The sequence below is a fragment of the Lynx rufus genome, unplaced genomic scaffold (genome assembly GCF_022079265.1).
Source record: "Lynx rufus isolate CCGP_SWC_20201006 ecotype Redwood Valley unplaced genomic scaffold, mLynRuf1.p SCAF_17, whole genome shotgun sequence".
Classification (NCBI taxonomy): Eukaryota; Metazoa; Chordata; class Mammalia; order Carnivora; family Felidae; genus Lynx; species Lynx rufus.
In genome coordinates, this window is record NW_025814831.1 from 16,718,972 (window position 1) to 16,745,077 (window position 26,106).

The 26,106-nt window shown below is 41.0% G+C and overlaps 1 protein-coding gene across 7 annotated transcripts in view; it reads right to left on the reverse strand.

Annotated features, from left to right (window-relative positions):
- The window catches only part of GPR65 (G protein-coupled receptor 65), a 146,266-nt gene that overhangs the window by 114,510 nt on the left and 5,650 nt on the right, over window positions 1-26,106 (reverse strand). For 6 of the 7 annotated variants that reach the window (XM_047080263.1, XM_047080264.1, XM_047080261.1 and 3 more), the window contains exon 2: window positions 18,070-18,145. In XM_047080263.1, the coding sequence (XP_046936219.1) occupies window positions 18,070-18,145 (76 nt within the window). Of the gene's footprint in view, window positions 1-8,784; window positions 10,467-18,069; window positions 18,146-26,106 lie in introns of those variants that run through there. The other variant, XM_047080260.1, reaches the window with a different exon arrangement.

The following is a 26,106-nucleotide window of genomic DNA, read 5'->3' on the forward strand; positions in this document are numbered from 1 at the left end:
TACTACACTGATACGCTTCATAATGAATATGGGATTTCTCCCAGAGGCTTGCAGCTGTCTGTAGGGAAAGCAGATTGCTAGCATTGACTCTTCCCTCTCACCAACTCTGGAAGTTCCCACTGCTCCTCAGGTTGTGAGGTTGAACATTTGTCTCTGACATATTTATTCTAATTTTTCCTTGTCTCATCCCCAGGGCCAGTGGGGTCAGGATGCCAGGCTTTTCTATTTTCTTGCATAATAAGATCTTCCTTTATATCATAACTTGCTCTCACTTCCCTTATAGGAGACTCCGAGTGTAAGTCATCTAGTTTGGTTCTTGATATGAAAAGGAAGCCTGAGGAGTTTCAAAATTCGTTTCTTTCTCCATAATGTCTAGCTTTTGACACTCTGCTCACTAGTGACTCACAGATAATACTGACTTCCTTTTTCTAGCTAAAATTCACCCTTTTTCTGAAGTGTGAAAACACATCGCTTTAGTGAATGGGCCCCTCAAGGCAGCAGCATTTATTAGATTTGAAAATATATCAGGAAAGGTCTTACAAAAATTGAATTGTTTTACCTTTCTCTTGCAGAACTTTATTGAAGCCTGTAAAAAGAAGCTCAAAGACTCCAATGTCTTGATTTTTTTTTTTTTTTGGCAATTCCCTGATGTGAGAGCCTTGGTAGACATTTTCTGAGTCCCAGGTTGCAACAGGAAACAGTTTAAATGGTTATTTTGCTACCATTTAATAACAATGGCCAGTAACTTCACCAGCTAGACATGTCCTCATTGCCCTCTCCATCATACATCTTCAGCCCCGCTTATTCAACAATCTTACAGCACCCTCACTTCCACGTTCCACATTCCAGTAAGACCCTTTGGGGTTCTAAGAAGGAAAAAACCCTGACTCAGATTGATTTAAAGAACAAGGAGGTTTATTTGGTTCATGTAACTGTAGTGTGCAGAGGCTCACCACATCATAGGACCCAGGTCCAGTGCTCTGCCATTCCCTGAGTTCTTCTTTTCTTCCACGTGATGGCTATTTCATAACCACAAAATGGCCATGAGATTCCAGTACCTTAACTGCCTAGCACATCATCCGGAGCAAAAGCCAGAGCCCTTATCCTAGCATTACGAGCAGGTTAGGTCACATGCCCACCACTGGACCCACTGAATCGTTGGTCCAGGGCATTGGGCTGCTTTGATTGGCTTAACTCAGGTGCATGGCCCACTCCTGAAGCCAGGAACTAATGGATTTTGAAGGGAATGTCAGACGGTTTGTACTCAGTCTTGTCAATGAGCCCTGGGCCCCAGGATAGTCAGGGAGGCAGCAAAGAGCCCGTGAGGTTACACTGGTAACATGACAGCTTAGGTAACATCTGTGGTCATTTGTTAGAGACTGGAAATCGAAGACCACTCCTCTATTTTCTTAGCATGGTGTGAACCTCCCTGATTCTGGTATGAACCTGAAAGAGGAGGACAGCCCAGTAATGACTGAGATGGAATTTCCTATAGCTTGGTGGTATCTGGGCTGGGAGTTGCAATTAAATTCATTTAAAGAAAAGGTAGCAATTCATATATAAATTATACATAAATATACATATATATTTAGCACTGAATCAACGAACAGACTCATGTTATTGAATAGTCTGCAATACGATCAAGTCAATTTTCTAACATCTTACCAAAGATTTGGGGAATGAACATCATAAAATTTCTTATAAGTAAGGAGTGACAGATGGAAATCAACATGACACGACCTGTTTTTATGGATTTAAGATGAATAATATGTCATTGATAATATCTCTATCTGTTTTACTTTAACAAATGTAAAAAACGTTAATTAAGGCTTTCTAAAAAGGACACTCTCTCTCTTCAAACTTACTTTCCCATATAATCTTGACAATTTTCAGCCACAATCCAAATCGTTGCAAGGGTTTCAGATACTGAACTCTAGGGCTAGGACAAAGTAAGAAATTGTACCATTCTTAGTTCACTCCGTTAACTAACTTATCATTTATTCACTCAACAAACAATTCTGATTACTAGTGAGAACACCCTTAATAGTAGTCCTTTTAGGGGTCAGAACAAGATTTGTAGAGCAAGAAGGAGAGTCTCCGCTTATCTCAGACCCTGCTTTGCCTTGGCAATCCTTTAATCCAAGGAAGACTGGGCAAGTGTTACAATGAAGTAAGTAGGTCTTCCTTTCCCACAGATATCACACTTTGAACACAGATATCACACTTTCCCTTCTTGGATGAACTGCCAGTGATGCACCAAAGGCATTGCCCTGAAGACTTAAAATGGCTTTCCTTAGCATCAGCAAGTGTCATCTCCATGAATGGGTGAATGGCATGAGAGCATACTTTTTAGGTATATATATTGAAAAACACTGATAGAGCCTAATAGATCTGGCCCTCACGTGCGTCCTTGCAAAGATTCATGGTACACCTCTCTGTGGCATTTCTACAGAGGCACTTTTTAGTCCATTATTTCAATCCTTTGATGTGCTATAATTAACTGTGAAATGAAATCAGGGTTTCCAAGTTCATCCATTTGTTAGTAAGTGTCAATAGTCTTGGAGTCAACACCATAAATTGTACAATAATTTTGAACAGGATTCTTTTGGAAGGATGTTTACAAGTTCAATTACATACCCGAGGGGGATCAATGAAATGCCAGGAACTCACGTTAATATTTTTCATAGCACCGGCAAGTCACATCATTGTAGAGCAAGATTTCTTGGTTGTATTTGATTTGAAATTAATGGAGCACACATTTCCTCAATAACAAAATTTATATTTTTATTCTCAGAGCTTGCGGCGAACAATACGGAGTCTTCCCTAGCTTGTTTTTTTATTGGCTTGCTTTTGGAACACATAATTGCAACATTATTTGAGAAATCATAACCTATTTTCTAAATGTGTAAAGATTCACTGGTGTTTCATAAAGGGCTTAACAAAATTATAGGCAGAAGAAAAACAGATTAGAAGCCATTATGTGTTTAATGATATGTAAACGCCATTAAGTTATGACTGCCTTACTTATCTTTGGGGAGGTACAGATGTAAACGATTCAAAACAACAGATATATTTTTAGTGCTGAGATATACAACAATAAATTTGAAATTAAAAGTCATACAGATATTGAATTTCCTAGATAATAATTTTATCATAGTAGAACTGCAAACTTCTGATGTTTCAAATGTGTTACATGCCTATGTATGTGAAGGGTGGCCAGGATTTTCTTACACGGGTAAGACAACTAAATAAGTCATCCACGTTATACCCACAACCCTGCAGTAATTACACAGTGTAGCCTGTATTCTCTTACATGTAGGGTGAGCAATTTTGAGCAGCTGGAAAAAAAATATATGTGGAGTTTAAACCAAGTGAAATTATCTGATGATTACTGAGCTTTCCAGGAAGCACAGAAACAAGTCATGGAAACTGAATTTCAACATTTCCCCCCTTCATTTCCAATTTATAGGGGATATGTCTTGTGTCTTGGATAGAAAAACCGTCACATTATGGTACTCTGCTCTTTGGGAGTGGCGGTCAGCCCAGAACAACATACAAGGTTCTAACTAGAACATGATCGACACCTAGTGGCCACAGGCAAGTCCTCTGTGGGATTTGTCTTGGCCAGCAACACATGATGCAGCAAGAAAAGGATCTTTGGAGGAGAAGGAATCCGAACTCCCACATAGCTCCCCCTCAACCAAGTTTGACCCAATTTTGCCATTGTCAGCTTGTTCCTGCAAACAAGGGGCGTTCGGCGAATGCAACTAAATAACATGAACTTAATCACCTTGTGCTCCATCTTTAAGCTGTATGAGAGGCCAAAAAAAAAAAAAAAAAGAAAAGAAACAAATGGTCATTTTTTTTTAAGTTGAATCCAGTCAGGTGTTTATTTTATAAACAAAGAACAAAACAGGATGTTCCTGCTTTCTTTTATCTATTTATTAAAAAAATTTTTTTAATGTTTATTTATTTTTGAGAGAGAGAGAGACAGAGTGTGTGTGAGCAGGGGAGGGGCAGAGAGAGGGAGACACAGAATCTGAACCAGGGTCCAGGCTCTGAGCTGTCAGCACAGAGCCCAATGGGGGGCTCAAACTCACCAACTGTGAGATCATGACCTGAGCTGAAGCTGGACGTTTATCCGACTGAGCCACCCAGGTGCCCTGTTCCTGCTTTCTTCCCCATCAGTTATTCTTCCCCATCGGTTTCTGCCCAGAAGATGTAAATAAAACAACTCAGCCAGAACTGGGTTTTTCCAGAGTACTATTTTCCAGAATAGTCTTTGGCTGCAACTTCTGGCTGAGGGAAAAAGAAGGGAGTAGAGATAGGCAGAATCTTAACAATGACCCCTTGACTGCTGATCTAGTAAAAAGAAAATGAAAACACCCATGTGGCACATCATTTCAGAAATTAAAGAGGTAATTCATGTTCTCCTAGTTGGTATTAGACATCTTACATAATAGTACAAACATGTGCTGAAAGATCCCAGGAATTTTTGTTTGTTTGTTTTTGTGAGATGGGGCAGGTTGTCGGGTCTGTGAATATGTGTTATTTGCGTGTGGGTGTGTCTGTCGGAGGAACAGCCTACTGATGCATGGCAGGGTTCTCCAATGGACCTAGACAAAGACGTCTGTTATCCCAGAGGCCTTCTCGAGTCAGGGTGTTGTTGTAGCTGTTGTGCTTCCATAGCAACCTGTGGACCGGTTTAGCCAGCCAAGAACAGGGGCTCATGCATAAATGACAGATTGATGGCAGTGGTGGCTGGACTGAAAGCAGCCCAGGGCAAGACAGATGCGTTGGAAAAAGAAATGCCCCCATGCCATGCATCACAGATTCTATTTTAAAATTGGCATTGTGTAGGGGTGCCTGGGTGATTCAGTCGGTTAAGCACTGACTTTGGCTCAGGTCATGATCTCACGGTCCGTGGATGTGAGCCCCACGTCGGGCTCTGTGCTGACGTCTCAGAGCCTGGAGCCTGCTTCAGAATCTGTGTCTCCCTCTCTCTCTGCCCCTCCCCCGCTTGCTCTGTGTCTCTCTTTCTCTCAAAAATAAATAAACATTACAACAATTAAAACTGGTGTTGTGTAATTCAAAATGAATAAGTTTGCAAGGTCAACGGAGGTAATTGGTAAATAATTGTTTACCTGATCATAACATTAAAGAATGGAAATATAACGTCTTTGGGAGAATTTATGGCTTAAATTGCCAAGAGGAAATGGAATAAATGACGTTGGGGAAGCAGATTTGCCAAGGTTGCCCCTAAGCAGATGATGCTGTATCATTTGATCCAAATGAGGTGGTTATTTTTGGTATCTTTTAACTTCTCCTTCACCCACAAAGCTTCTTCAGACTAGGTATGAATGGAGGTTTTAAAAACCTGTGCTCAGTTTGCTCACTGGCCTGTCTCAGATGTCTAACTTTAGAGTTCATGAAAATAAAAAATAACATTCTGAATAAGGAAATGAAAAGGGAGAAACTTAAACCAATTAAAGACGGACACCTGCCCATCTGTTCATGGTGACGTCCACAGAATTGTGAACTGCCAGGAGCAGGTGCTGTTGAGAATGTGCCACAGAGCCAGGAACAACGGAGACCCTTAAGTTACCTTAACGGAAGTGCTTAGCCACCCGGAAGAAGTAAAGAGGGCAAGGGTGTGCTGCAGCCAGCCCTGGTCAGCTCACGTTGCTACATTCCTGCCCCAGTGTCCTAAGAACTCTTCTGTCTCTCGGTGACAGGGTTTTGGAGTGATGGGGGTTCAGAGCTGATGGCCAGGAGAGAATTCTTGAGGTGTTTTTGGTGCAAAAAAGGTGGTTTTATTAGAGCACGAGGACAGGACCCATGGGCAGAAGAGCTGCGCTGGGGTTGTGAAGAATGACTGGTTATATGCTACGGAGTCTGGGGAGGTAAAGGCAAGAGGAAGTTTCCAAAGGGATTTTCATATGCTAAAGAAGACTCACAGGATACTGGAGGCCTAGTTATTGTCAAGTGAAGGTTGTTTTTCCTTCTAGCAAATCATTACTATTAAAACGGTAGGGGGTTCCTGGAGAAATGTTATACTCCCCCTGCCTCAAGTATTTGCCAATGGGCTGAAGGTTAGAAAGAAATTTAACTTTACCTACCATTTCCTTCTTGCCTTTGTCCCCCATTATCACTATGGAGGGGTGACGGTGGGGCTCCAGGAAACCGAGTCTATAGGTTTCTGGAGATTAGGCTATGGAGAAGATTGCCTTTTTTTCTCGTAATTTACTAAGATACTTGTAAACTGATGGAGACTTATGTCCTGCAGGACTGTGATCTCTGTTAACCATCTGTTTTCTTTCCTTTCCTTTGTTCTTGGGCAGCTGGGAGTTCCTGAGGAATATCAGGCATATCCCACCTGGGGGTGGGGCTTGGAGGTGACTTAGGGGGTGTGGGTTGGGCTGGGGGGTAGGATGAGGAGGGGCGGGGTGGTCGGAGCGGGGCAGGAGGGGTTGTTTGCAGGGTGTCAGCTTGCCTTATGCTCCCTCATCACTGGGTAGCTGTCTACGTATCTTGACAAAGATGAGAATAACTAGTAATAATGAACATTTAGAGATCTCATCACAGTTTTACAAAGTGTTTTTCATGCCTACTTGTTAAAAGCAAGTGTTACTATTGCCCCCGCAATCTACAGAGACTGAGCCTTAGGGAGAGCATGAAAATTCTTTAAGGTCAAACAGTTCGTAAGTGGATGATGGGTGGCATTCCAATCTGGGTCTTCTGCCAACAAAGTCCCAGGAAGATAATAGTGACAAGGTCTTTCTCCTTCCAGACAGACTTTCTGTTCAATGGAGGACTGTAATTAGGAATTTAAAAAGCTTTTCAAAACTGAAGGGTTAACTTCCCAATGTTGGGACTGTAGGTGATTGGAGATCCTGTCTAGAGTGCTTTGCCCTGAAACCAGGAGAACATCCCCCAACCATGGGCTCTCCGAGACTGGCCTGCTCTGACAGGATGGATAGGCTGCTCAAAGATTTTGGCAGCTTGGTTCATTTTTAACTTACCCTACAACATTCTAAATCAATGATTCTGTTGCTAATCATTAAGTAGGACATTCTTATTAAGGGTGCCACGGATTTGTATTCGCCGCATCTCTTTATATAGCCAACTGAGGGAAAGTCCTGACCAGCTCTTCGTAACAGATCATCTTAGCTACTATCCATGTAACTGATTATATTGCCAGAGGTATTCATTAATAAAACAACTCTCCTTTTTTCCCTTATTCTGATATAAGTCCAATGACTCTCCCGAATAACTCTTTATGCGTATATATCTTTTGCATCCCTACAGAAAGAAATGGTCGAAGTGTTAAGAACAAACAAACCAACAAATATAAAGGAGGAAAAGCAACTCTAGAGGGAAGTCAAGATCTTGGGGTTCAAGCCTGGCCCTGCTTCCAACCTAACTGTGTGATCTTGGACAAGACACTTAATTGGCATTTGAGTTTCCAGATGCGGGCAACATTGTTTCCGGACCTCTTACTTTTACAAGTATTCACGTTACAGGCTGCCAATAATTTACCAATAGTTAATTAACAGTCGAAACTCTTTTAATTACTCTTCATTTTAGTGGTGGATCTTTAGCTTTTAGGCATATGTAAGTGTATCTCAGCATGACCAGACAGAATCTACTAATTCTCCAGAGACTTTATGATCAGAAAAATGCAAAGAACAGAGAGTACGCAAACAGCCTCAGAGCAAGATGGCTTTCTCTTGTGTACCTGAACCATCACTGAAAACTTTAATAGAAAATGTAGACAGTATGTGCACTCACTGATTTATTAGTGTGTGCCTACAACCTCATTACTGAAAAGATACTAGTTGGGTTTTTATTGTTGTTGTTGTTGTTGTTAACAGGTAATGTGAGGGCATCAAATGGTACCAAAACATTTGTAATCAGATCATTTTGCAGGGAGGAGGAGTAGAAGGACAGACAGAAGCAGAGAGGGAAGAGAAAGAAGAGGAGAGAAGGAGAGAAGGGGAAGTGTCTGATAAAAAAAAAATACTTTGGTTCATAAAATTGTCTACCTAATGAATGCTTACTTAAAATTAGGCAGAGTGATGTCCACAATGAGAAAATACAAATATAAAAGAATACATTGTATCAAGATTCTCTATTCAAAGTCCAAAAAGAAGTCCCTGAATGTAAGATTTAATGCAATAAGTTTCTTTGTTGTCTATAATAGGTCTTTTCGTCTAGACATTAAACTTCTGATAATTTCAAGTATGTTGTACTTAACTGTAAAGTTTTTAAAAACTATCATTTTAAAGGAGTAAAGAAGGTCTCTGAGCAGCTGAAAGAGCTTTCACAGAGCTCATAGATTTACATCATGGAAGAGGCCTTCAGACTCTTGCTCAGAGCCCATTTGCTTTTTGTTTATAAAAAGTCTTACAGTCTTAATGACTAGGTTTCCAAGTTGATGCAAACTTCCTAAGACTTCATGAGACCATTTCTTCTGTAACCCCAATACTTAACACAAAGCCTAAGTATAAAAAGAGCTCAATAAATATTTGTTAACTAATGAGAAGGTTAGAAGCAGTATTTAGTAGTTGGGGTTGTTGGAGACAGGTACATACAGTCGGGAAAAAGGATAGTTGATGGTCTGAAATCCATAGAATGACTGAGAAAAATCATGAAAAGCAGACACAAAGCTCACTGATTTAAGGACATAGAGTTCCATACATCTTACTGACCTCTGAAAGGTTATAGCATATATTAAAAAAAAAATCAATTGCCATCAATAATAACGATCCTGAGTCACTAGGATAATATTAAATTTTGTTTAATACTCATTAAAAAAGATCTTCTAAAAGATTTCCATTGAAGAAGATTAGAATATTCAATTGGAACACCTACTCCCCCCCATGCTAGATTTCCTCTTCAAAATGTAAACTTGAGGATATGATACTGTGTACCTTAAAAAAAAAGAAAAAGTCTTCACTTCTATTCCAGGATGTCTAATTCCACGGTGTCTCTGGTAGACATAGAAAGTATGCTTTTTCTTTGCCCTTGTGAGTTATTAAGCTTCCCACTACAGAATTTTAATATATTCCACATATCAGCTCTTCCTGTTTCAGTTACAAAACAGTACAGAATTGGATCAGCAACACAATTTAAACTTGTTAGTGCCACCGTGATTCTATACATTGTGTAAGTTGGATTCCCGGACTTGTTGTGGTCAAATATATGTTTATCAGGGTTCACATCATGCTCTAAAATGCTGCGAATCAGCAGCATCACATGAAAGGGAGTGAAACACAGGACGAAAGTCAACGTGATGCTAATAAGTAGTTTTATGATTCTCTTCTTTTCGTTGTTTTCCGTGGCTTGATTATGCTGCACAGCTTGGTAGACTTTCTGGTTGCAAATCATTATAATGACCAAAGGTATTGCATAGCCTGTACACGTCCTAAACAAGTTCAAATTGATTTGCCATTTCTCCAGGGGGTATTTGTCATAGCATAAAGTAAAATTAGACTTTTTGGCCTCACAGTATTCTATAGTCGTTTCATCTTTCCACAGAATGATACCATTGAACATGGTTTCCAACACCCAGATGGACAGGCTGACCACGAAGGCAGATCTTCTTGTCCTTAGAAAAGAAAACCTCAAAGGGTGGACAACTGCTAAATACCGGTCAACGGCGATGCAGGTGAGGAATGCTGTGCTGCTGTAAAAGTTCATGTACATGAAGAAAGCATTCCCTTTGCACAGAGCATGGGAGAACGTCCAGTTGTCATTATTCCAAGTGTAATCAATCCATAGAGGGAGAGTTGATGTGTAGAGCAGATCTGATAGTGATAAACTGAAGAGGTAAATTCCTAATTCATTTTCCTTCTTTGCTTGCAGAAAAGACACACACAGAGACCCAATATTGGCTGGAACACTGGCTATAACCACAAAGATGTAAATAACTGGAAATAAATAGTGATCGAAGTAGTGCTGTTCTTCAAGGCATGTGCTGTTCATTTTTGTTTTGTTTGTTTTGTTTTGCTTTTCGTTTTAAGGCAGCAGTTGCATTTGGTCTGAGAAGGTCAATAGCAAGGCGAAGCCTTGCCTCCTTCTAGTTTGTTTTTAACATCTCATTCTTTTACTAAAATTTCTCAATTCTTCTTTGCTTTCCAAAGTTCTGATTAATTCGTTAGTGCTTTTAAAGGGTGGATGTAGACTGATTTTCACAAAGATATCAGTGGTTGGAAGTCAGAATCCAGCCTCCTGGCAGTTAGCGCAAATGGTCATGGATCTCAACGAGAAGGAGTCCACGTTCTTGTTATCACAGAATGCTGATGAAGAACCCCCAGCAATCACCTGGGTCATCCCTCGGTGTCCACAGAGTGTGGTCTCCAACTTGTTTTTCTTTGCAAAACTCAGAAGAGATCGGTGCACATGTGAATACAGAAGGCTTTGTTTTCACAGAGACTGACATCTCTTTTTAAATGCCTTTGTTTCTGTAATGAAAGATGAACTAGAATAGTTTAGATGTTTACTGGGTATAACACGATTTTGAAATAATCCTCTTTTTTTTTCACTGCTTGCAGGTAGCAAAAATGTATTAAATTACAATGAAGGCATTTAAAAAGGGGAATTATTTAATTGACTACAATGAAGGAAATCAAGCTGAGAAATTTTTTCTATTTCCAATAAGAATTATCCACAGGGTGACAGATTAGGGGGAATGCTATTTCTCACTGGACATGATCACAAAACTAACGTTAAAAAGTCATTTTAGGAACTAATAAAAAAGATGGAAATTTAATGATTTGCTTGAAATCAGTAAATGCTTTGGAGTTGTATGATAAACTGTATAGTTATATGATTTCAAATGTTGGGTTTTGCATGCAATCTAGGTATAAGGCACCTTCAATATCAGCTTATTGGCCAAGAATATGTTGTCACGAGAAATTTAATAAAGCGAAACATTTTAAAATATAGCAACTTGCTAAAACTTCATAAATAATTAAACCACACTGCCTCTTATGTTTTTCCCTTTGCTTCCTTTGGTGGGCACTTTATCTTCCTTGTACTTTTGTGAGAGAGAGGGCAGAATGTTCTTAATTCTGGGTAACGTCTTGGCATCATCACTGTCTGCCTTTTTACCTGATTGTTTATTAGCTAGTTTCTTTTTAAAGGCCTGATGTTATAGATTCACAAAGGAACACAGACTCCGTTCTTGTCTTCACAGGGGAGTAGAGAAGTGCCTTTGCTAGTGAGGCCTGTTGCTGCTTTGGATGATTTATGTGACGGGGAGCTTCGGAAGATTTGCCTTCTTGTTGTGTGCTGTGGGGCCTCGATGAGACCCAAAGTCCCCCTTTCCAAGTGTCAATGAGCCCTGAGCACAACAGAGGCCTTGCCACCACAAGCCACAAGGGTTCTGCTAGCAGAATAAACATATGCAGAGTACATCTTTATACAGCACTCTTAAAAGAAAGTGGAGAACTAAATTTCCCAAAATCTCATTGTTTTCCCACACCTAGAAATATGAACACAATGTGAAAAAAACCACCTTTTAAATCAATAGGTGAAACTTCCAGAGAGAAAAAGAAAATTGTGATGGATAAAAAGAAAGTGGGAGCTGAGATCGGGAAGGTGAGTGAGCAGAAAACTCTGAATGTCCAGGAGGCATATTTGGATCAGAAGAACTAACTAGAGCCTCTGAATGCAGGGGAGCTAGAGACACAGCCCCAACCCACTCAGGCAGGAAGTGGCCCTCCGCCACCCCACGCAGGTTGGAGTCCAGGAGCCGCTGCCCACAGGCAGAGGGTGAACTAGAAAATAAACAAAATAAAATAACAAACCGGACAGCCATCTGCAGACAGCAGAGAAAGTTGGCAAGTTTGCTGTCTCGGCTTTGTTTCTCTGTGGGGCTATGATGGAGAATCCCTGAGGATTCACAGCCTCCGGCTGGTCCGCACTTGGGAATGGGGCCTGAGTCTACACTATTTTTTTTTTTTAATAAAGTTTTTAAAAAATTTTTATTTGTTTATTTTGAGTGAGAGAGAGAGAGAGAGAGCACGAGCAAGGGAGGGGGGGGAGAGAGAGAGAGACAGGGAGAGAGAGAGAAGAATCCCAGCAGGCCCCTCACCACCAACAGTGTAGACCCTGACGGGGGGCTCGAACTCACGAACCGTGAGACGATGACCTGAGCGGAAACCAAGAGATGGATGCCTAACCGACTAAGCCACCCAGGTGCCCCTGAGTCTACACTATTAGTTTCGTCCTGTAAACTGCAGGCCAGCCATGAACTAGTACCAGACCTATGTGCTCACCTTCATCAGTCATCAAGGAAATACAAACTAAAACCTCAAGGAGGTACAACTAGGAACCCACCAAAATAAATAAAATGAAAAAGATAGAAGGCAACAATATTGTGGTGAGAATTAGAGCTCCTGGACTCTTCTGTCCTGTTGGTTGGAAAACTGCTTTGGCACTTGTGTATATACCACACTTATATATGGTTCGGCGATTGCTCTCCTAGGTGTACGGTCAACAGAAATACATACGTATGTTTACCAAAAGGCACGTGGTAGAATGAGGATATCCACAGTAGCGTTATTTGTAACATCCCCCAGTGGAATGGCCACTTGGGGTAGAATAGATAAGTAAATTGTGGCATAGTAACATAATTGAAATCTATACATCAGTGAAAACGAACACATCATTGTTGTGTCCAATAACACAGCTGAAGCTCAGAAACACAATGCAGAGTGATAGAAAAAGGCAGGCACAAAAGAATATGTACTAACTGATTAAAAACTAGGTAAAGTTAATCCAGGCTTGTCCGAAATCGGAGTAGTGGTCCACTTATTAAAGGCTTCCTATGTGCTGGGCACCACATTAAATGGCTTGCATGTTTGTTACAATTTATCTTTTACTACAATTCTGTGCTATTTATTAAAATTGAGCCACACATTAACTAATTAGCCCCCGAATACCTATCTAATCTTTCGTACAACTTGGCTATAATCCTAGGTTGGAATGCTAAATAAAGCCTCTTGACTCTTAACTATTTTGCCTTCTACTTTTTACATAAAAATGCCTTAGAGGGCACCTGGATGGCTCAGTCGGTTAAGTGCCTGACTCTTGATTTTGGCTCAGGTCATGATCTCAGGATTTGTGAGTTCCAGCCCGGCATTGGGCTCTGCACTGACAATGTGGAGCCTGCTTGGGATTCTCTCTCTCTCTCTCTCTCTCTCTCTCTCTCTCTCTCTCTTCTCTCTCTCTCTCTCTTTCTCTCTCTCTGCTCTTCCCCCACTCGCTATCTCTCAAAATAAATAAATAAACTTAAAAAAAATACCTTAGACATTTGAGGTATTTTTGCAGCAATGCAGACCAGCTGTGGTGAGAAAGAAGAGTATCTTCTATTTTCTATTGAAGTTTCTAGCACTGATAGATTAGGACAAGTCTTTTAGCCATAAAAACAGATCTAATTAAAGAAAATAATTTGTGAAAAATCGTTTCTGTAAATTAGATAGAAAGTAACCACATGTCTTCTAGAAAACATCACTTTCACATTGTCTATTAGACTACACAGGCTTCAAATAAACTTGTGAAAATCACCTTACATCATGTCCTCACACTTAGTGACAATGTGTTGTTATGTGCCCACAGATTTCAAGGGTTTCTTTTCTATAACGGATAACGTAGCAGATTCACTTGGACAGGCTTTTATTTTTACTGCATTTGATTTGAGAAAAGATGACTAAAAGGGGCAAATATTCTGCTACCACACTCAAAAGAATCTCCCAGTTCTTAAGAGTCATGAGGCTGAGTTTCAAAGAGTCTATTTTTTACTTCCGGAATCCTCTGTGAATTATTTCAAAGTTGAAATTAATTGTCTTTCCCCACTCATAATGTGGTAGCAAAGAAACTGAACATCAGACCGATTGTGAGATAGAGACCTCTGCAGCATGATATGTCTGTATTGTTGCAAACAGTCATATGGAGTTGAAGGCGGCACCTATCTCGTCAGTTCAGACGCAAGAAGGAACACTAGATATCATACCACCTGCAGGCACAGCTGGACCAGCAAGGGAACGAACGCAACCCCACTAGCTTGCAAGTAGTTAATCAGCACTACCTGAAAGATAGAATTCCCAAATGTACCTAATGCAATCTCTAACAGAAAGCATAAAGATATTTTTCAGAATTTAAATCTCTTGAGATGGAAAAGACCTTTGGTGGGGACCAGGATCAGAGCACCTGTTAACGTGACCTCATGGGTCTGTACTCAGCAGTGTCCACCTTCTCAGGAGACCTCTGATAACGTGACCTCATGGGCCTCTACTGAATGGTCTCTACCTTCTCAGACCTCTGATGATAAGACCTCATAAGCCCTCACTCAACAGTGCTCACCTTCTCAGGAGACCTCCTCTGACTTCAGGGGCCCCCACTGAATGTTTGCCTTCTCAGGAGACCTCTGCTTCACGGGCATGGCTTCACGGGCCCCCACTCAACAGTGTCCAGCCTCTCAAGAGACCCCTGCTAACATGACCTCACGGTCCTCCACTCATGAATGTCCACTTCCTCAGGAGACCCTTGTCCCAAATTTTGCCCTTCAAACCTCTCACTTGCAAGACACGGGGGAGTTCAGGACTGAGGAGGGTTAGCTCCCCATTCTCCTGGCTGGCACCACACCAATGAACAACCTACCTTTCTTCACTTCAAAAGCTCCGTGACAGTTTTAACTGACTTGCTGCACATTAGGTGGACAAACTCTGGTTTGTTTTGGTTACAGAGGGTCATATTAAACATTTGTCAGAAAAAAAAATCAGGTGCTGCTTATCTTGGGGGAGGGGCCGAGTAATGACTGGAAGAGGGCACAAGGGGGCCTTCTGAGAATTTGTAATGTTTTGGCTTTTGATTTGAGTGTTGATTCCGTGAACAAGTTCAGTTTGCAGACATTCAATTCATCCAGCTGTACACTCAGGACATGTGTGTTTTTCTGCATGTATACTACACTGCAATTATAAAGTTAAAAAGTGGAATCAAAGGCTGTGTGAGATGAGATATAAAGAATCCTGACAACCAACCAACAACTGTATTACCTTCAGATGGAGCATAGAGGCCTTCCTGAGAACTGACAGGATTTTACTTCTTTTCTCATATATAAAAAGTAATTCATAGAGGCCAAAACAATAAATAAACAATATGAAAATGAATTCACCAAAAAAAAATGCTATATTAAAAAACGAATATTCCAGGCACCTGGAAGAGTACATACAAATTGTCCCTTGAGGAAAGGTCAGCCTAGGCTTCTCTGTGAGGAATTCTCCCAGAACAAATGGATGGTTGCCAGAGGGCAGGGGCAGGATGATGAGCAAACTGGGTGAAGGGGAAAGGAAGGCACCGGCTTCTAGTTATGGAATGAAGGAGTCGTGGGGGATGAAAGGTACAGCTTAGCAAATATAGTCAGTGGTTTCGTATATAGTCAGGGCTGTGTGGCGGTGACGGATGGTAGCTACATTTGCGGTGAGCACAGAATCACGTACGGAGCTAGTGAGTCACCATTTTGTCCACCTGAAACTAACGGAACATTGTGTGTCCGTTATACTTCAATAAAAACATTAAATAAAAAAAAAAAGAATTCTCACAGATAGAGTTCTAACAAATATGAGCTCATTAAAACACACACGTGCGCACGCATACACACATTTAACCACTATGTTTGAGATTCAACAAAAATGAGAAAGATGAGTAGCAGATCCACAAAACCTTAAGAGATAGATTATACAATCAATTTACAAATCTATTAACAAATTAATAGATTCACAACACAAAACAAGTGTGTTTAATAAGAAATAAAGAAAGGAATTTTAACACATGTGTAGGGAGGAAGAGACTTCAAAAGACGGGTAGGCATATTTTTGGAGCGACTGGGAAAGGCTTTCCAGAAATAAAAAATGTAATAATTTAACTTAAAAAATTAATACGGGGATTAGCTTCAGCTGAATAAAAAAATTAATGTACTGCAAGGTAGATCTAAAGAAATAATACAGGGGGAGCCTGGGTGGCTCAATTAAGCCTCTGACTCTTGATTTCAGCTCCAGCCATGATTTTCAAGGTTTGTGGGATCGAGCCCCATGTTGGGCTCTGCCTGGAGCCTGCTTGGTATTCTCTCTCTCCTTCTCTCTCTCCCCTCTCTCACTTATGTCCTCTCTCTAAATAAATAAATAAATAAATAAATAGACATTAAAAAAATAAAGAAATAATACAAAATTATCAGTGTGAAAGATATGGGAAAATACCAAAGAGACATGGAAGATAAAGTGAAAAGTTCAGGATATGTTTAACTAGCATTCCATAAGGGATAGAAGAAGAGAGAAAATAGGAAGAGGCAACGTTAGAAAAGATAATCACTGAGAGCTGTCTAGAACTGATGAAGGACATGGATGGAATCCTCAGATTTATGAAGTCCAGCAAATTCTAAATAGGATTAAAAACAAAGATGGAAATCTACATACATGTAGACACCTTGCAATGAAGCTGAGGATCCAAGAGTAAGAGACAGAAGGCCAGCGAGAAAAAATGGTGTACCTACAAAGAGTAAAATTTACAGAGACAAAGGACTTCACAGAAGTAGTAACAGAAACCAGGAGACAGTGGGTTGATAGTTCCAAACTGCTATGAAAATGTATGTAATCCTATAATTAAATATCTGACAGAACTAAATTTCAAAACCAGGGCAAAATTAAGGACAATTTCAGATAAATTACCAGTTGGGGTGCCTGGGTGACTCAGTCGGTTGAGCATCTGACTCTTGATTTCAGGTCAGGTCATGATCCCTGAACCCGTGTTGGGCTCTGTGCTGGGAGTGAAACCTGCTTAGTATCTTTCTTTCTCCCTCTGCTCCAATCTCTCTCTCTCTCACACACACACATAATAATAATAATAATAATAATAATGATAATAAACTACTACTGACGAAATTTACCCCCAAAATCTTCATTAAGAAGACCTTTAAAGGATGAAAGTGAAGAAGGAAAATGATACTAGAAAAAAGTCTGAGATACACAAAAAGCTGAATAAGCTACTAGGATGGAACTCTGATGCTACACAGTGTCCCATCTATCACCAGGCTCACATGTCTGGGGAGAACACCTCAACCACGAAGATATCCCTCCTTGGGACCAGGATTGAGAGATCGAGGGGTGCCCCTTCCTCCTCTATCCATCCATTGCACAGTGACATTTCACATATGATACCAAGCTCTGTAGATAATAGTTGTTAAATTAATTTGTGCGAATCTAAGGGTTTTTTTGCTTCTGAGATTTTAATGGAATACATAATTCTTATCATTCGTACATTTTTTTCAGACATTATTTTTACTGCTTTTAATAAAATTATGACAAAATTGTTTTTAGAACCACTGCTGAGAAATGTGGGCAAGTTGCTAATTTTGACAAATCCCAAAAAAAGATAATCCCCAGTGCATTAAAATATATCTGTTATTAACCAGCTCCTCAAATAGTACAAATCACTGATGACAATCATCAAAAGATAAAATGTTTTCCTACAGGTTATAGGAAATACTTGCCTTCCTTGATCAGTTTACTAGCTACTTATTACGACTACTATGTCTCAGACACTGATGGTCACTTATTAAGTAAGTATTATTACTTAATATTTATTAATACTAGAAATACTATTTCCAAATTTCACATTATTTCTGATGATATAAAAGGTATCATGAGACCATTGTACTAATGAGGAAATGCGTAGTTCTAGAGCTGGGAGCTGGTAGATTTCCTCACAGCCACTTAATTCAGTTTGCCAATAGGATGTTTCCTGAAAGGGAATGGAGCATAAATATTCCTCTTTTGTGTCTCAATAGGTTTACCTAACTATTTCTAAATGTCAGTTCTGACACCCTTTAACCACTGCTCAGAAGTGCGGGAACCATGTGGCAGCCTCATTTCTCTTTGTCTTATAAAGTTCTGCTTTATTGCATTTCTGTAGCCTAAACTTGGTAAAAGGTTGTGAGCATTACTGACAACCATGCCTGAGTCGTTATCTACTTAAAAATATTATTTTGTTGTTAAATCTTACACTTACCCATGTTTCTTGAGGAGATGATTTTGTCGACCGAGGAGCCAGATAAATCTGCTTGCACTGAGATGAGAAACCAACACTGTGAGGGGACAGGAAATTACACTTGTGTTTCAACATAAACCAATGAGGAGGCAGCATCTTAATAAGAAGGATGTTCATTATTCAAGTTTGACCAAAGACAGTCTCCTAAATAGTTTAAAAGCGGTTTCTGTTTCTTACTTACCAGAGTATAATTTTCATGACTCACTCTCCTCTTCGCATCTTAATTACAACGTATACTGATATTCGGTGTGTTTTATTTAATAGAGTACGTGCTAGACTTTCATGTAATCACTCACTCATTCATTTAGTCTGTCAACACATACATCTATTACATTCTTAGGACACTGTGCTGGGAGTGATTTAGGACCTGGCTATAGCATGCGAGAAGCTCATCACCTAGGGGAAGAGAAAGGCATGTTCAGGGATCACCATGATACAATGGCAAAAATGGGTAAGTAGTACTCCAAACGAGGTCAAAAAAAAAAAAAAAAAAAAAAAAAAAGAAAAAGAAGAAAGAAAAGAAAGAAGAAAAAAAGAAAAGATGAGTTATGGGAATGTGTGACATAGGAGAGGATGGTCTACATGGATTCAGCATGATGCACTTCCTGGGAGAAAAGCAGTTGAGGGAAAGTGGGTGTTGGGTGTATAATCAGCATGTTCCCTTGCTTAATCCTGGCACCTTTGTGAAGTCTTTTTTTTTTTTTTTTTTCTTTTTAAGGGACCAACAGGATTAGCTATATAGTATTTTATTGTAGATCTTTTTTTGTTTTTAATTTTTTTAATGTTTATTTTTGAAAGGAGGGGGAGGGGCAGAGAGAGAGGGAGACACAGAATCCGAAGCAGGCTCCAGGCTCTGAGCTGTCAGCACAGAGACCAAAGTGGGGCTCGAACCTGTGAACCGTGAGATCATGACCTGAGCTGAAGTTGGATACTCAACCAACTGAGCCACCCAGGCGCCCCTCTTTTTGTTTGTTTGTTTCTTTATTTATTTTGAGAGAGAGAAAGAGAGAGAGACAGAGAGAGAGAGAGAGAGAGAGAGAGAGAGAGAAAGGCACCTCTATTGTAGATCATTTTCTCTGATTGTCCTCTTGGAATAGAGGGCCGGGAGTGCTAAAAACCATGCTAAAACCAGTTGGCTAACTGGCTTAGGTAAATCAATAATTCTATGTAACATGGTTGTATGAGAAAGACATGAATTGTTCTAATGAAACCTCATGTAGCACGTTACATGCTGACATTTGCTGCCAAGTCTATAAATGGTTTAATATGAAGTGAAATTAACTCCCAGAACTTTTGAGATATAAAAAAGTCAGAGACATCACATATGAACCTGGCTCTCATAAATCTTTATTACAAATGAAGGGGAGGGGTGCCTGGGTGGCTGTGCTGACAGCTCAGAGCCTGGAGCCTGCTTCAGATTCTGTGTCTCCTGTCTCTGCCCATCCCCCGCTTGTGCTCTGTCTCTGAATGAATGAATGTATCTTGGGCGCCTGGGTGGCTCAGTCGGTTGAGCGTCCGACTTCTACTCTACTCAAGTCATGATCTCATGGTTGGTGAGTTGGAGACCCGCCTCAGGCTATGTGCTGACAGCTCAGAGCCTGGAGCCTGCTTCAGATTCTGTGTCTCCCTCTCTCCCTGCCCCTCCCCCGTTCGCATTTTTTCTCTCTCTCTCTCTCTCAAAAATAAATAAACATTAAAAAATTAAAAAAAAAAACAAATGAAGGGGACAAATTATAAGCATAGAATTAATGTGGGATGGATGTGACTTAAAATTAGAAACTATAATCATGACAATCTGAGTCTGTTTCTGTAAAAGGACGTTAGAGGATGTTCTTGGTAGCCTTTTTTGTTTGTTTGTTTTCTACACAGAAGTAGAAAAGATGATCTTGTGATATAACCAAGACTTTTAATCTTGGAGTTATTCAGGACGTGACACAAATGTAATGGGGTTTTCTGTGCTTCCTTTATAGGTTTTTCATGGAAAATAATAAAATTAAGAACACACATTTATAAAGTACATGAGAGTTTGCCATGTAATTTAGCATATAGTAAATTAAAACTTCAGAATACTTTATATTTTTATTGAAATAATGACAAATTTAAGTATAATCTGGAAAATTAATAACAAATACCTTAAGACTTTACAGAAATGAAAGTATGATTCCAGTTTACTTGTGGCTCTACTCCACAATTCTCATTTTTGTTTGGTTTTACACATCTGCTTGTCTGTAGCTTCTGTGCACAGGTACGCCACGGCCCTCACAATGTTTTATTTTATCTAAATAGACTACACTTCTGCTTTTAGGGAAAAGGTATATTCATATTCATGTCTAGTATTTATATATTATGCTCTTCAGAACAAAAAGGTATATAGTCACGAGACACAAGAGACACAATCAAACTTTCACTTCTGATTAAATAGGAGAAAAACTGTAGGTCTCCTGTGCTAAAACGTTGCCTGTTCTACACCGTAAGACGCTGAATGACTTATAGGAAATGTGCTTCTTGTTTAGTCCAGAATATATGGCAATACGGTGTTTTCAACCACAGGGCTATCTCATAAGCCGTTGGAAATTTCAAAGCATTGAGTCTCTGGGACATTTTAACGGCTACAAGGTGGAAAAAAGCCACGTGGCAGGTGTTCAGAACACCGCCTTGAGGGGGCTGGTGTTCCTGGTGTGCCAGGCGTTTGCTCTTCTGAGGCCAGCCCGAGCCAGTGGCAGGGCACTCTGTCTACCCATGGGGAACAAGAAGAGAATGTGGTTCTGCCTGGTTCCAACGTCTCCACAGGGCAGACAGCACAAGAGCCTAATCTGCTGATGAAGGGTCCTCTGGTTGGCCACATGGCCTGCTTGGTGCAATTTCGCGAGCTAAAGCAGCCAAGTAGGCATGGCAGGGTATGTTCTGAAATACTGCTGTATTTTCCCAGCCGCGTTTCCTTTACTGCCTCCACCCAGTGCAATGAGCTATTTTGCATTTATTGCATCAGAAGAGGAATTTTTGGCAGAAGAGTAAAGGGTCAGGGGGAGAAAGACAGTCCTAGGTTTTGAGTTTCAAAAATATGTCTGCAGCTTAGGAGACTGGAAAGGACTGAGGCCCAGACAGTATGCTTGGGTGGGTACCTATAGAGACAAAGTGGAGTCTCCAAGAACAGGAAAGGGGCTGCCCCGTGGGGGTGGGACTTGGTTGTGAGAGAGGAAGTTCTGAGAGCTCAGATGTGGCATCTGAGACAGGGACTTTGCAGCCTGACTGCTTTGAACCCCTTCCCCAGCAAGCCCTGCAGTGGGGTGGGGTGTCAGTCACTCCAGATGAGCTATACAGTCTGGGGAGAAGAGTGGCCCTGTGGCTCAGGTCCAGGGTGAAGTCCAGGTGGCGAGACGCAAGGGTGTGTGTGGGAGAGGCTGGAGGCAGCCTCAGCAAGATCCCCTGTGCCCAGTGTAGCACACGGGGAGTAGAATCATTTCTGGAAGCCCCACAGGGCACACAGAAGTGACGGCAGGCCTCCGCCCATGTCACGGGGCTGCCAGGGGCCCAGTGTGTCACACAGGCAGCCTTGCAGCCATAGATGAGGGACAACTCAGGTGAGTCCTGCACGGCCTAACTACTGAAGACCAGAAGGGAAGGAGGGCATCTCGGGGGAGGCCAGCGTTGATAGGGGGTCACCTTAAGATACAAGGGTTGAGCTACCACCCTCAAGCATTCACAACGTGAGAATTCCCTGGACCTCAGCTGGCGTTGTGGGTGGAATTGTGTCCCTTCACCCCTCTGCCAAAATTCATATGCTGAAGCCTTAGCCCCTAGTACGTCAGAATGTGACTGTATTTGGAGATGGGCCTTTAAAGAGGTGATTAAGTTAAAATGAAGGGCCCTAATCCAATACAACTGGTGTCCTTATCAGAAGAGGAGACTGGGATACAAAGAAACACCAGGGGTGCATGTGCACCCAGGAAAGACCACGTGAGGACACCGGGAGAAAGTGCCATCTTTAATTCAAGGAGAGAGGCCACAGAAGAAACCAAACCTACCAGCACTTTGATCTTAGACTACAAAGCCTCCAGAACTATGTGAAAACGAATTTCTATAGTTTAATCCACCAGTCTGGGGTACCGTGTTGTGGCAAATACAGGTGGAACCCAGAGGAAGGAGAGGTTGGACCCTGAATTAATTGCGATTAAGTTTCCACTGCCCTGGCAGAATGGGGGATTAAAACACAATTTTAGCTGAGTTACAAAAGATAGAGAATGTTCTGTTTCTTGCATCTGTGGTCCTGGCCTGAGATTGGAATCATTTGCCTCCACGGGTCTCTAGATGTGGTTCTTGGATTAGCAGCATCAATGTCATGTGACTCATGTCACATTTGAGAGCTGCGATGGTCTGTCCGTCCCCAGGCCCAGGGCATCAGGAGCTCAGGTGGGAGTCCAGCAATGTGTGTGTTCTAAAGTCATCCAAGTAGTTTTGATGCTCCCAAGTTTGAGACCAGCTGGTGTCCGGGATGGGTGTCTGGGCAAGAGACTGGGAGGGAGAGAACAGAACCCCTGAAAAGAGGGGAGTGAGGAAACCCCTCCGTTTAAATTCCTGCCTTTGGTTACTTTAACCCTAATGTCTCTTCACCAGTAATTAAATTCCATTTTGCATCATTGTACCATCAGTTTCTTTGGCTCCAGCATTTTTAAAAAAAATATGAGCTAATACAGCCTGTCATTTCAGACTTGTAAGTGCTTTTGACTTCAGTGTCAAGTCAGACAGGCTTAAGTATAGTAAGAGTTAAAATGGAGATCTGTTACTAAACTGAATACTAGAGGCTTTAATATCTTAACTACCTTTTTAGGAGATCTAATATGAATTTCTTGACGTCTATAAATTACATAATTAACTTCTAACGGCCTTTACTATGTCCACTTATTGAAATAACGTAACAAAATGTTAAGAAGGATATTAACTCCAAATAGTTTCCTCTGATGTATTGTGGGTGTGCAAACTGCTGATTAACTTAATTTTTGAAGTCAGGGTAATAAGTATACATCCTTGTGGAAGTTTCTGTTTCTGTTGAGTCTGCTTATGGTAGGGACAGTCAGCTAATAGTTTAGGATTTAAGATCCAAAAAGCATTTCATGAATCCGAGTTTAAACAAGGCCAATATATTCTAATATTTAAGGAAGTTCGATCCAAAGGATAGGGAAGAGAGGTACAGATGATTGGCAAAAACTTGGGTCAGCTGGGGCCGAGGGGTTAGGGATACACAGGAGGGAGGATGTGCAGCCAGCTTGATTGGAGTGGGCTCTATGGTATCAGGACTGGTGAAGACAGGTTCTGTTACCCAAATGTGCTGGTAATAAAAAATCCATAGAACGCACAGAGCAGAGATTATAGTGAAAATCCAAGATAGAAATACTTGCAATTTTACAGGAAATAATGCTAGAGTCTTCATTCTCCCTGGTGCTTTTTTAGAGGCTGCCAAAATATCTTTGCAAATGTGCAGTAATTGAGCACATCCCTTATGGTGTTTTATAATACCCATTTACTTAATTTAATTCACCCAATATTTGTTACTGCAATATTTAATACTGTATCATATGAGTGGTTTGCTAATATGCATCATGAGTATGTGTGGTGATTTTAAGCTATGTTCACAGATTCTTTTCTCCCCTCCCCTTTAGTGTGGGCTAGACTTTAGCAACTCACTCTTGGTGAATAGAATAAAGCAGAAGTGATGGTCAGAAAGATCCCGTGACTTCCTCCTCACTCTCTTTGATCTGAGGGAAGCCAGCTGCCATGCCGTGAGAAATTGTCTACTTGGTGAGTCCCTGAGTGTGCCATCTCGGAAGTGAATCTCAAGCCTTCAGATGCTTACGGTTCCTTCCTAACATCTTTACTGCAATCCCATGACAAATCTGGAGCTAGAACCACCCAGCTAATGTGCTCCTGATTCCTGACTTACAGAAGGGAACAGTGAGAAACACTGAATATTTGGTGCTTTAAGCTACTGATTTTCAGATAATCTGTTACACAGCAACAGACAGTGGAGGTTTCATTACACGGGCATGAGTAAGTAAATCCTTGGCCAACTGGTGATTAACTCAACCTCTAGCCCCTCTCCCCTTCCAGGAGGTGGGGAAGTTGGGCTAAAGGTTCTAATCCTCTAGGCTTGCCCTGGGTATTTCTGGTGATCAGACCTCATCCTGAAGCTTTCCAGGGGCCCTAAGCCACAGGTCATCTCAATTGCAAGAAGAGGATACTCATCACTGTGCAGATTCCAAGGGTTGAACCTCCATCAGGAACCAGGGACTAAGACCAAAAATCATAACCAAAGATGCTTCTATTACCTCTTTCACTCAGGAAATTATGGGGGGTTTTAGGAACCCTGTGTCAGGTACTGGGGGCCAAATATATATTTCTTACTATATCACAATACCCCAACCACATTAAATAGGACAGAGGTGGGGTAGATAGTTGGTCATACCACTGACTGCGGGACTCAGGGTGGCAGGCAGAGAAAGAAGCATCTGGCCTGGCCCCTGGAGACTAGCAACAACTGGGGAGGAAGGATGTCAGGCCCAGGTGAATGCCCTGAGGTTGAGCTAACCTCTAATTCCAGTCCTGGCCCCTGGAATTACAAATAGAAAACAGAGACAGAAGCCCAGGCTAAGCCAGTAGGGTCAGACGAGAGTCATTTGTAACAGTTCATGTTTTCATAGGGTCTCTTTTCTGACCAGGGTCCACTCTGAGTACAGTGATAACGTGGTTAAACCTCTCAGTTCCATTCTGTTTTCCACCCCTTCCCTGCCTTTCTTAGATGCCCTGGACCTGCCTGCTTTATTCCTCCTGCAACCCAAACATGATCTCTTGAAAGATTCTGCGGCTAATGCATTTTAACAACTTAAACACGTGGGCCGAATCCCCCGGGGGGGAATTGTGGCAGCAGCTTAAAGAGGTATTATTTTGAACATTCAGATTAAATATTCTTTCAGAGAATCTTTCCACAAATATTTGTTAACACTTATTAGGTCTATTATGAATAAACATTGCCTGCCATAGCATAACACTACGCTGCTGTAATAGAAATTATAATGAATCATACACCGGACTTCCCCTTTATCAGACTTTAGAGTCTTGTAAAGAAGATACCGGAGAGATTAGATGAAGCGAAGGTTACTTTAAACAGATAAATCGAGGGAAAGGAAAGAAGGAGGGACCATTGAGTTGGATCTTTAAAAATGAGAAGGCTTTACACATTTAGATATGGGAGAAAGGATATTTTCAAACCATAACAGCATGAGGTAAGTCACAGAAAAGAGCACCCGACAGGTGTGTCCTGGGAAGAGCAAGTGATACATTTAACACAGTCTATTAAAAGAGATGGGGAACTATTTTTTCCGATTTCCAGTCTTTTGTGACTTATGTGCACACAGTTGTGAATTCTCAAAACATGCAGTGGTATGTTATTTATGCAATACATTTTCCCTTGGACACCAAAGTATATGTTTAAATTTTCTGAAGACAATTCTAAATTCTCCTTACGACTTTGGTTGTAACTTTATTGATTGGGGATCAACCATACGCTCAATATACAGAACTGGTGTCCTTAAGAGAGCTGGACACACACAGAGACATCATTAACTTGCAAGCACAGAGGAAGGATCATGTGAGGACACAGAGGGATGTGGCCACCTGCAACCCAAGGAGAGAAGCCTCAGAAGATACCAGATCTCCCCACAACTTGATCTTGAAGTTCAGAGCTGTGAGAAAATAAATTTCTGTTGTTTAAACCACCATTTTGTTGTATGTTGTTATAGCAGCTTTAGCAAAGAATGGATATTCTTCAGCTTTATCTTTAGCCGCAGAGGTAGATATTTACTGAGTGTGCCTAGCCCAGGGCCCAGGACATACTAGATCTGTTCTGTCCAATACAGGAGCCGCTGACCATATATGGCTATTGTGCACTTGAGAGGTGGCTAATACAAATTGAGACGTGCTGTACATGTAAAATGCACTTAAGGT